General features: G+C 40.3%; 1 protein-coding gene across 1 annotated transcript in view; it reads left to right on the top strand.

The window, feature by feature from the left end:
- Positions 1 to 12,757, top strand: part of PGAP6 (post-glycosylphosphatidylinositol attachment to proteins 6) — a 111,662-nt gene that overhangs the window by 73,031 nt on the left and 25,874 nt on the right. The window contains exons 6-7 of the mRNA XM_033915134.1: positions 2,966 to 3,339; positions 5,070 to 5,163. Of these exons, the coding sequence (XP_033771025.1) occupies positions 2,966 to 3,339; positions 5,070 to 5,163 (468 nt within the window). The remainder of the gene's footprint in view (positions 1 to 2,965; positions 3,340 to 5,069; positions 5,164 to 12,757) is intronic.

A 12,757-nucleotide genomic window follows, 5' to 3' on the forward strand; every position in this document is an offset into this window, starting at 1 on the left:
TTTTCCTTCTTAACTATTTCTGGGCAAGAACCCAAAGCTCTACCCGGCACTGTGCTTGGGCTCCCACTGCTGAAGTCTCCGTCAAAGCTCACTCCAGCCCATCCACACCCTCCCAGCCTTCGAATCCCTCCCCAGCCCATCCTCAACCAAAAGACCATATACAGACACATACCGTGCAAGTCTGCCCTTTACTGGCCTTAGTTCTTCAATTTTTACTATTATTTTCTGATTCTAGATCCTCTGTGTTCATCCCAGAAAATAAAAGTAAAAATTGAAGAACTAAGGCCAGTAAAGGGCAGACTTGCACGGTATGTGTCTGTATATGGTCTTTTGGTTGAGGATGGGCTGGGGAGGGCTTCGAAGGCTGGGAGGGTGTGGATGGGCTGGAGTGAGCTTTGACGGAGACTTCAGCAGTTGGAGCCCAAGCATAGTGCCTGGTAGAGCTTTGGGTTCTTGCCCAGAAATAGCTAAGAAGAAAAAAAAAATTTAAATTGAATCAGATTGGGGTGACTGGTGGACCATTCGGGTCTTTATCTGCCGTCATCTACTATGTTACTTTGTTATGTTATGTTATGTTGAGGCATGACTGAGAAAAAACACATGCAAAAAACGATCTGTCAAAAGATTCACAGTGGTACTAAAACAGAAGCAGATCAGCAATTTTGTCCATATATGTTTTTGGGGTTGTTTTTTTTTTTAATTTATATTAACAAATGGTATGGGCACTGCCTAAAGATTTAATGTGTCAGTGCACTTGGTATTGTCCATACCGGGTTCTATGGATGATATCACAGAATATATGCCTGCTGTCCTTGGAGAACACCTACTATAGCTTTTTGTCAGTACTCGTACCTTTCTGGCTTCTTTGAGGGGAAGTAGAATAGTCAAGCATGACAATAAAAGAATAAGCCTGTTAGAACAGGTTTATATGCCAGATTTGAATTTACAGAGGGAATTTTCTGTCTAAAGGGTTAGTGGAAGTGCAGCACAGAAAAAACTTCTAAGTCTAGTAGATTCAAGATGGAATTGTTTGGGTGCAGGAATATATAAATTACCATCATGTAATTTACGTAATGTTCTAACAAAACCGTGCATGATTCTCAGAAGAGAGGTAGTGGACCTTGCCCCTGAAGACCAAATTTACTGTAAAGTGGTAAACAGGGCTATTCAGTTTTCCAGTAGCAGGCATAACTGATATTCTAGGCCAGCAATCTGCTATAGAGCTCAGTACAGAATTGTAAAATAGCAGAATCCCTCAAGTTTGCCCTATTCATAGAACATCAAAATGCTCCTCGAAAAGTAGCATAAAGTGTAGACAAAAATTGAAACGGGGCCTCCAATAAGCTAGACTCTCCATGCACTTCAACATGAGAAAAAAACATTGCATGTACTGTGAAATGCAAATGTATGAGATGCACATTCCAGACTACATATATCCCCAATCACTGAAATTAAAATAAAAAAAATTTTGTCTAACTTTTTTTGTTTGTTTATTTTGTCCTGGTCTCTTTGCCACTTTACTCATCAGCCATATTTTCATCCATCTGTCCAATCCAAATCCAAGTCTCCCTTCTCTACTCATTTTTCTACTCAACCCTCATGCTTTGTTCCCCTGCCGCCTTAATTTTCCACCCAATCCCTTAGGCTGCACTTGACCTCTTCAAGTCTCCACTCTCCTCCAAGGCATCTTCCTTCTCCCTGTATTTAATCTCCTGCTATCCCCAGCCCTGTCCCTGCCCCCTAAATACACACAAGCCATTTATGTTCAACACTTTACAGTATCTCCCATCTTTCTGTTGCCTCTCACCCTCTTTCCAATCTTGCAGGTCATCCATATCACTTCTCTCTCCACTTTTCTGCGACCTTCTCGAAAATAAGAATAGGTTTACTGGGTCAGAACAATGGTCCATTTAGCCCAATATCCTGTCTTCATGGTGGCCAATCTGGTCAAAGTACCAAGGGAAAACCCAAATAATAGCAATATTCTGTGCTACTGATCCAGGTCAAGCAGTGGTTTCCCTATGCCTGTCTTTAGAGCAGACTATGAACTTTTCATCCAGGAACTTGTCCAAACCTTTTTTAAAACCAGCTATGATAACTGCTCTTACCACATCCTCTGGCATTGTGTTCCAGAGTGTAACTCTTCTCTGAGTGAAAAAATATTTCCCCCCATTGGATTTAAAAGTATTTTCCCTATAACTTCGAGTGACCCTAAACTTTGTAATTTCTGATGGTACAACCTAAGTTGGACCAGCTAACACATTGCTATTCATACTTATCTAACTACTAAGTCCCTACCATCCTCCCTATTCCCTACTTATTCTCCATACCACACCTCCATTTTCACTTTATCTTCAAGTCCCCACTTTCCCGCCCAAGCTCAGCATCTCAGTCTTTCTTCTTTCCCTCTGAGTTTCCACGTATTCCTGTTTGAGTGCTCATATTCTTCCATCTCTAAGCCTCTGCTGACTCTTATTCTCCCCCAAATCCTTCTCTCCCTCCTCCCCCCAACCTATTTCCTGGAGCTGTTATTCTGGTCCACCCGGTGAATGGCCCTGTCATCGGGCCTTTTTTTTTTTTTTTTTAAAGTTAATAACTGTGGCTGCCTCCTATCAAATCAGTTCAGTTCCTTCTGTTTGTTAATGGGAGTGGATCCATTTAGCATCTGAAGAGCATTCAAACTTCACAACCAGCACACTCCGCTGTAAGGGAAACAGGGTTAAATTAATACCTATAGTCAGAACTGAAAATTTTTGCACACCCATTTTTTGTCCTAATTTTTATTTTACTGTAGCTATGGGTAATAGGTAATCTTGAATGCAGATTTTGCTAGGGTGTTTATTTTGAATAAATAAGATTCAGATATTTTGATGATTAGGTTTTTGACTGAAGTCACAGAGAAGCCCCTCCCCACCCCCAAGATTCTGCTGTGGAGATCTGACATGTAAATGTGTGTCTTCCGCAGAGTGCCTGCCAGCAGCGGCCAGTTCAAGCTCATTTCTGAACTTCTACAAAAGCCTGAACCTAACATTGAACCAGACAGGCATATGGGAGAGCACAGTGACTCTTGACAATGGAACAGCAGAGAACTCAACCCTTCCGGTCCCAGGGAGCAGCCAAAATGCAAGTATCGTGCATCATCCAGCATCCTCGGTGAGCCCCTGCCTGCGCCACCTGTCTGTAATCCGGGAGGACTTGGATGCAGTGACTGTTCGGTTCCGAAGTGCAAATGGACCTTCTATTGTTGTCCCCTCACAGTACCCCATTTCAATGCCGCTGAACTTAGACTCTTGCCTGGATAGTGGTGGAATCCTTACAGTGAACTTGCAGCTGAACAAGGTATGGCAGGGCCTCACATGCACAGACAGCAAAAGCTGGAGGGATCAGCCCCACCAGTCAGCAGTCTGTGTTTACAACAGTTGGTAACAGTCACCATTAATGATGAAACTGGGTAGTCTGTTGCCGACAGTCGGTCCTCCATGTGCCAGTAGTAGTACTCATACTATTTTATTTTTAACTGGTTTAATATCTGTTCTCCCATCCATTCACACGCTGTAGCCAAACCTGTGGCACAATAATATTAAAAATACAAAAAAGTCAATATAAAATCCAAATAGTAACACCATAATAAAACACAATTGCTACTAAGAAGAAGAGCTCAAATCAGATACCCCTGTAGCAACAGTGCAGTCCTTTACCACTCTATCCATCCCAGCCTCAATGGGGCCGTGCAAATGCTGCAGCAAGACAGAGGAGGGAGCCGACAAGATGGTAAACACCCGGGGGCAGCAGAGGAAACCACTGCATCGCCCTTGACCGGGGCCGCACAAAATACTTCACTGGGCCGCAGGTTGGCCACCCCTGCCTTAATTCATCCCACTGCATACAACATCTGTAGTAAACAGCCCCCTCCCCCAGCCCTAGTGTTCCTTACCACAGCCACCAGATCTCTAGCCCCCAGCCACCTTATATACCTCACCTCTCCATCCCTACTTACTGTCAAGGTACAAACAATTGCAACTAAAATAGCCATGCTAATATTCAGGCACAATTAGTCATAGTTTACACCCTGCAAGACATATAGAGGCCAAGCCTACATTATGCAATCAGGTGACACTGGAAGCTCACTTTCATTAGGTGGGCTGGCTGAGAGGTACTACTTTCCATTTTGCAACCAGGGGAGACATTTTATCCCAAAAGAATCAAAATAAGAAAACTCTGTATTCTTCTAGTACATACTGTGATAGTAATGAACCTCGCTCCTAAGGCAAGGTATTAGGAGTATGATCTCATTTTCCAAAATTTACTGCTGTTGTTCATCATAGTACTTACATTATGCCTAAGAAAGCTTCATTATGGAATTCATAAGATGCAATTTATATCTAGGTAACTTATCCAAGTATGCTTGGAAATTCCTTTTTATCAAGCATATGGCTCTCAATACAGTGATATCCCACTATTCTGTATTGGTTGAAGAGTCTGAGCACTTTACATTATACTATTTATTGTTTAATTATCTATTTATTTATTCATTATTTTATAGCTGTGATAATAGTGGGATATTGTTATTTCATCACAGAATTAATCTATATCTGCCTAATTGAGTATGTGATCTCAATACAGTGAGAAGTATTTCTGTATCCTTCTGCCATGTTTTCTTGATCTGACTGTGTTGCTTGGTATTCTTCCAGTGGGAAGCTAATGGAAAACCTAGCTTCCTTTTGCTTAGCTGAATGTCTGTGTAGTGATCGCAACACTTCCTCTCCACTTGGTTTGCAGATAAGGGTGTACAAATGCTAGTTGTGATCACCACCTGGTGAATCTGAGCTCCTGTTTTTTTGTGCGCTATGGCTGTGAAGGAAAAAAGAGAGCTGTTTCTGAGGCTGATAAGCCAAGGAAACCTGACTAGCACAATAGGGTTTATTCTTTAAAATTTTGAAATTAATTGTAAAATTATTTAGAAACATCTGCCTGAAATAGGATTTGTAATCATGATATATTGTACTAAATAGAGTAAACAAGGAGGAACACCGCACTTTTTTCTGCTCACTTGCGATCTTTCTCCACAGACATCTCTGGGTAATGTTAATGCTTCTGTGTTAGCATGTTTAAGCCCTGCTGCCCCTGTACTGTCATTGAACACCACTCTGACCTGCACAACAGGTAAGGCATAGATCCATACTTCTCAGGGAGACTAGGGAATATCTTTCACATCCTCTGTGCATGTCAGAATATGCAAGATGTGCTTACATCAGTTGTATAGCTGTGAGATGCTCTTATACATACTTCTCGAGCACCCTTACAAGGTATCTGAGCTGAATACGGTTGATTATATAAATCCTTCTCTGTGTGTAAAATGTGTTTTTCATATGGAAAATGGCTTGTATACAATTGCCCAAGGGTAAATAACATGTAAAAATAGGCACTCTGTATAAAAATACACACAGATTTGCAATCTGCTCATGCTACAGAGATGTTATGGAGATGTAGTTTGGTTGAGCTGCAATGTATGTGTGTAACTTGTAAAGTGCACACATACTTACACATGTTTTATACCTTTTTACAAAGCAGGTGTTTAAATCTGTGCAAGAGATTTTTTTTTTCCTGCATTGTAGGAGCCTATTTTAAAGAGATGCACAAGCACTTATGTTGCCTTGACAGGATAGGGGCCTTTCTGAACATTTCACATTGCTGTCCTGTTACAAAATACCCTGCAATGCGTGAGATACTCTTACAGGGGATTAGGGGAAACATTGATGGCATGGGTTAAAGACTGGCTCAGCGGCAGACTTCAGAGGGTGGTGGTAAATGGTACTCCCTCCGAAACATCGGAAGTGATCAGTGGAGTGCCGCAGGGCTCGGTCTTGGGTCCCATCCTATTTAATATCTTTGTACAGGACCTGCCTCATGGACTTCGAGGCAAAATTGCATTATTTGCCGACGATACTAAACTGTGCAACATAGTGGGCAAAAGCACAATGCCCAACAGTATGACGCAGGACCTACTCTTACTGGAATAATGGTCCGCAACTTGGCAACTGAGTTTTAATGCCAAAAAATGTAAAGTTGTGCACTTTGGCAGCAGAAATCCATGCAGTACTTACACTCTGAATGGTGAGACCTTAACCAGAACGCGACCTAGGAGTAATCATTAGTGAAGATATGATGACTGCCAATCAAGTAGAGAAAGCTTCATCCAAGGCTAGGCAAATGCTGGGATGCATCCGAAGAAGTTTTGCCAGCCGGAAGCCCGAAGTTGTAATGCCGTTGTACAGGTCCATGGTGAGACCTCATCTGGAATATTGTGTTCAATTTTGGAGGCCACATTTTTAAAAGGATGTGCTGAGAGTGGAGTCAGTTCAGCGAATGGCCACCAGGATGGTCTCAGGACTCAAGGATCTCCTATATGAGGAATGTCTAGGTAAGTTGCAGCTATACTCTCTCGAGGAACGCAGAGAGAGGGGGAGATATGATAGAGACGTTAAAATATGTAACTGGCCGTATTGAGGTAGAAGAAGATATCTTTTTCCTTTACAGGACCTATGGCAACAAGAGGGCATCCATTGAAACTCAGGGGTGGGAGATTTCATAGCAACACTAGGAAGTATTTCTTCACTGAAAGGGTGGTTGATCGTTGGAATGATCTTCCACTTCAGGTAATTAAGGCAAGCAACGTGCTCGATTTTAAGAAAAAATGGGATAAGCATGTGGGCTCACTTCGTGGAAGTGCTTAGGGGGGAGAGTCCTTAGAGTGGGCAGACTTGTTGGGCCAGTGGCCCTTTTCTGCTGTCATATTCTATGTTTCTAATGTGTGAGACACTTGCATATAGATTTATAGAATTTAATATTTGAATTTTTAACAACTGTTATTTTGTTAGGAGTTGCTGCACATATGTTGCCATTAAAAAAATAGTATAACAGTATCAGAGTTCCAAAAAGACTGCGGCAGCCTGCATTAGAGGGAATGTGTTTAAAGCCCAACCCTCAATAAGTAGGAAAGTCCCAATCTTACCATAGCACCACTAACCTTGATGGCCATGGAGATTAGTGCAAAACTTGGTAAAGAGAATAAAGGCTGTCAAATCTTCCTCTTCTCACTGCTTCAGGAAGCATCTGATGTAAACTTTCATTTCATCATTACAGGAAATATCTGACCTTGGAAATGGAGGAAATGACTCCAGATAAGGACTAGAAAGCCTCAAAATTGTACAAAAACAAAACAACTTTTAAAAAAAAATGTAATTCTGATGCAGTTCTGTGTTTTATTAATTAGGACTCTCTCCTCAACCAACCAAGTGGCTCTCTGCGGAGCTTATGGTTTGGTTCAAGCAGACAAAGAAGCATGTGGGGGAGCCTTAGAGAACATTGAACAGCCTAATCAAAGGGGTTTATATATTTAGCCAGCTGCGAAATGTATAAACCCTCATCCATCAGTTTTTCAGGGGCAGTATCTGGATATTGCTGGTGAAAAGTCTTTGGCTCCCTGGTATGGATAATGCAGGGGCAAAGCAAGTGTGTTTGCCAAATCAACAGACATTCTTTATGCTGTCCTACTTAAACCACTAAGCTATGTGAATAGTGGCTTAATATCACTGTTGTCTGTAAAGTAGACAGCAGTCAGTGCTCTTATTATATTCAGCTCTGCCATGTCTGTGGATGGTAATGCTGAATATACATGCGCAGAGTAATTTTATTCAGGGTACCTGGTTTAAGGGGACTATTTTACGATACATAAGGGATCCTTATTCAAAGCAGTTTTAATGGACAAAAGTAGATCCGGACAAGGTTTAAATGGCCAGGAGCCAACAGGCGTATTCAGCAGCACTTAACTAGACAGTACTGCTGAAATCGCTCAGCATCCAAGCCAAACCTGCTATTTTGTGGGCATTCTGGGAACGAAGTTAACATTTAGCCAGTTGCGTGCCAATATTCAGGCACTTTACTTCTCTCTTTTGTTTGGGTTCTTAAGTTTTAGCTGACCACAAGTGCCTGGATTTTCAGTGTCATGAGCCTAGACATGGCCTGGCATCGAATATCCAGGCATAAAGTCAGTGGTCAGCAAATCACTGCTTGCCACTGGCTGAATAAATGCCCCCTAGCAAGGTATGTTCATTTTCTACACTTACACTATTCAAGGATGTGCATAAATCAGTATATTTTATAATGTTGTTTATGTGCATACTTGGCAGCCTCTACTGTGCCCAGACTCTGCCTACTTAGGGTTTAAATTAGGGAATGACACGGGAACTCATTTTCCCGTCCCCGCAATTTCTTTTCCTGTCCCTGTCCCTGCCCCTGCCCCATTCCTGCAAGCTCCATCCTCATCTGCATAAGCCTCAAACACTTTACTTGTAATTATAATTTTATTGATTTTCAACTTAAACTTCAAGTATTACACTTGTACAGAAAGCAATAATATAATAGTAAAACATAATTTGGTTTTACAAATAATAAAGAAAATAACATTTAACTATTTATGCTCAAGTCCTCTTTTTGATCCAAAACTTTAGAAACAGCGAAATAAGTAAAAGAACAAATACAAAAGTATATTAAAAGAATGCTGATAGCTCTAGAGCTGAAAATGAGATCCCATATTTAAATCAAGTTATAGGGCTCAATATTTTTCCCCATCCAGATAAGACATTGCCACAAAAGTTGTCAATTGACATGGTTCAAAGAACACATACTTAACAGTACAGTAACACACAATACACTTACAAGGATGTCTCAAATAAAAGTAGTTCCCAAGGATATAACCCCAGGTTTCAAAAGAAGACATTCACAGCGGCGCTTTTGCATCTCCCATGAAAGGTCTGAAAACATCTGTATTTTATGACCAAGAAAAACTTTTTGTCTATTTTTAAAGTAAAGTTTTAACAACCATGCTTTATCTATCAGAAGAGCTACAGTTATAATCAAAGTGGCTGGCGATGCTAAGTCTTTATCAGAAGTCTTTAATAATTCTGAAACATTTAATGGTTCTTGATCTAAAGATTTTTTTGCTGTTGATTAAGCCTTTTATCAGGTAAATAATACACATGTGAAAATGGTGGTAACATTTCTTCTGATATTTCTAACATTTCCACTAAATATCTCTTAAGCATATCTCTAGGGGTTACCATCGCAAGCCTAGGAAAATTAATTAGCCTTAAATTATTACTACGAGAGTTATTCTCAAGCATTTTGATTTTTCTCCTCAAATTAATATTATCCTTAACTAGCGTCTCTTGAAATTGTTTAGATGTATGCATTTCCTTTTCAAATTTCTGTATAGATGAGTTAGAGACAGTCATATCCTTTCTTAAATCATTCAACTCTTTGGTGTGTTCCTTAATTTTTTTTTCTTCAATATGTTGAAAATTAGGGCCTCAAACACTTTAAAATCATAAGTGTTCAAGGCGTGTGCGGTTAAGGCAGAGCTTATAGGAATGTGGCAGGGACAGGGACAATACCAATGACAAAACTCATGGGGATGGGATGTGGAAATTGAATTCCTGTGGGGATGGGGACAAATTTGTCCCCGTGTCATTCTCTAGTTTAAATATTGACTTGTTTATTCCCGAAAGTAGGTTTATAAGTGAAGGTAAATTTGAGAATGGGAACCACGTTATCTAAATGCATAAAACTCCAAAAAATCAAGCTTTCTCCGGGGACAAGCAGGCATATGTATATTCTTACATGTAGGTGACATCCATGGAACTTGGTACAGACACTACCAAGTGCACTGTCACTTTATACCCATACCACATGTGTGCCAGTGCCTTTCTGCCTGACATTGCCTCACAGTAGTGCTGCCCAGTTTGCCAATTTGAATCAATTCGAATAGATTCAGTTTTTTAAAAAAAATCAGACTCACCGATTCAGTGAGTCCTGACTCCAGAAATACCTCCGGGCCTCTTAAGTAGCAGCAAAGCAGCTACTTGGTCCTACTACTACTATTTATTATTTCTTTAGCACTACCAGATGCATGCAAAGCTGTACATTAAACATGCAAGAGACTGTCCCTGCTCGAAAGAGCTTATAACCTAATTACGATAGATATACTGGGCAAAAATGGTGAATTAATATATGCTGCTCATCTAGGTAAATACAAATGGAAGAGTTATAGAGGTTAGGGGACTGCAGAGGGAATGACATACAAATATGGTGATTTACAAATTGGTAGGGTTAAGGACTTCTCACTACTGATTAGAGCACAACTCCAGAAGAAACAGTCTGGGCAAGCAGTTCTGCAAAATCTGTTCTCTACTTAAAGCCAACCCTTTCCTTCTAACCCTGTAGGGTTTCACCAGGCTCCTGTATATTCAGTATTTAACCTCTTCCAGAAACATGATCCTGGCAGCTTGGGAGTCCCATATGTGAGAATATTATGCCTGCTTATCCTCGGATAAAGTAAAGATACTTACCTGTAGCAGGTGTATTCCGAGGACACAGACATTGATTCTCACAGCCTGTCCGCCTTCCCTAGTTCGCTTCTTAACTTTATTATTGAACTGATGATACTGTGAGCTGACATCAGGTGGGAAGGCTGGCAAGTGCACAGTTTGGGCACTGCCTAAAGATTTAAAGTGACGGTGCACTTGGCAGTGTATGTTTCATGGATGATGTCATGGATGATTCGAGCCAAAATTCAATTCAAACTATACTGTCTACTCTTCAAAGTAATTAACAGTACTGCACCTATCTACCTAAACAATCGCCTAAAACGTAACCTTCCACCCAGAACAAGAACACTGACCCCATTCTCCTACCCACCACTCAAAGGCACTCATCGCAAAAAGCTAAATGATAACCTCCTAGCAACACAAGCAGCAAAACGAGCCCTCCATCACCAAATTGTTAACCACAATATCTGACCTCAAAGCATTCCGTAAAGAAATCAAAACACTTCTATTCAAAAAGTATATACAATCTACTTAACCTCCCCCTCCTACTCTCCTCTTTAACTTGACCAAGCACAGCCCACTCCCTGGCACCTTATCCTCAACGTCCCCCCCCCAAAAAAAAAAAAAAAAAAAAGGAATTGGAAAGCCAAGTAACTAACCTGAAACTTAATATCTCCTACCGAAACCAACTATCTACCAATGTAAGGAAGCAGAATACTTTTCTATGTAATGTAATGTAAGGAAGCAGAATACTTTTCTATGTAATGTAATGTAAGGAAGCAGAATACTTTTCTATGTAACGAAACCTGAAATAATTTCCAATGTAATTTAATCTATATCCTCAATTTGTACCTGTACCAGAAATTCTCCAATGTAATGTTCCCTCCTGGAAATGTCCAGCTCTCTTCTTATGTAATCCTCTTTGAACCGCAAGGTACAAGCGGAATAGAAATCACTAATGTAATGTAATGTAATATGTGCCTGCTGTCCTTGGAGAACATTTGCTACAGATAAGGATCTTTGCTTTTGCCCCACTATATGGGTAGCTGGGTGAGAGGAAGGGAGGGTGAGTAGTAGAGCCCAACCAAATTTTGTTTTCAGCACTGAGACAATCCTGAAATCGGGTTTGGTTTAGACCAAAATTGCAAGTGCATTTTCTTCTAAAACCCCTGCTTACTTCGTTCCACAATCACGCTCCATCCTGTGCCACCCCATACCCCCTTCACACTCCCACCACCCAAAGGCATTCCCTGAGCCTACTTTTAAGCCTCCTGATGGTCTAGCGGGTCTTCAGGGCAAGAGCAATCCCTATTCATTCTTTTTTATTTATTTATTTATTTATAGTTTTCAAATAACAAATCAAGATAACTTGTACAGAAAGTGATTACAGCAAAAGAAGAAAAAAAAATCTCACTAATTTTTATATAAGAACAAAATATTTCTGAGAATTATATTGTACTATACATTTGCAGGGATGACGAAGATAAAAAGTTCCCCCAAGAGCCAAAACTCCAGGTTTTAATAACAGAAACTCTTTTCTACGCCTTTGTGTATCTTTTGCCAAATCTGGGAACATATGTATCTTAAAATCAAGAAATTTTTTCTCTTTATTTTTGAAGAATAATCTCAGAAGCCAATTTTTATCCAATGTGATAGCCAAGGTCACAATCAATGTTTGCAGGTATTGCATTTTCTTTATCGGACAATTCAAGTAAAGCAGATACATCAATTGGTCCTTGGTTTCTTTCCTGGTAATCCTGATTCTTATTCGGTAAATAATAGACCTGAGTGAAAGGAGGCAATGAATCTTCCGGTACTTCCAATATCTCCAAAAATAACGTTTTAACATTTCTCTTGGAGTAACTGTTAAAATTTGGGGAAAATTAATCAATCTAAGATTATTGTTCCTAGAGAAATTTTCAAATGTCTCTATCTTCCTTCTTAAGTTAACATTGTCCTTAATTAATGTCTCCTGAAGCAATTTGGAAGACTTAAGTTGATCTTTAATATTCTGAATATCTAATTTTGATTCTCCCAGGTCTTGTTTTATCTGAAGAACTTCCTTCTGGGATTTTATTTTCCCCTCAATCTGAAAGTAATTAGTGTTCACTGTTCTGACCAAATTGGCAGTCAGATCCCACAAAGCCTCCAATGTGACTTCTTGGGGCTTTACAATATTAAAAGTCTGCAAATCTGATAGTGAAAAGTTAGGCTCACCAACCAAAGGACCTTCTCCTCCCTGTTCCTCCTGGGTCGGGACTAACCCCAGTGTTGTACCATCTTCGTGTGTATTCAGGCTCTGCTGCAAACTCTGAGAGCCTGAAGCATTGTTTATCTCGCCGTTCCCAGCAACCTCAGGGGGAGACCGCATG

This window comes from Geotrypetes seraphini, chromosome 11 (assembly GCF_902459505.1).
Source record: "Geotrypetes seraphini chromosome 11, aGeoSer1.1, whole genome shotgun sequence".
Taxonomy (NCBI): Eukaryota; Metazoa; Chordata; class Amphibia; order Gymnophiona; family Dermophiidae; genus Geotrypetes; species Geotrypetes seraphini.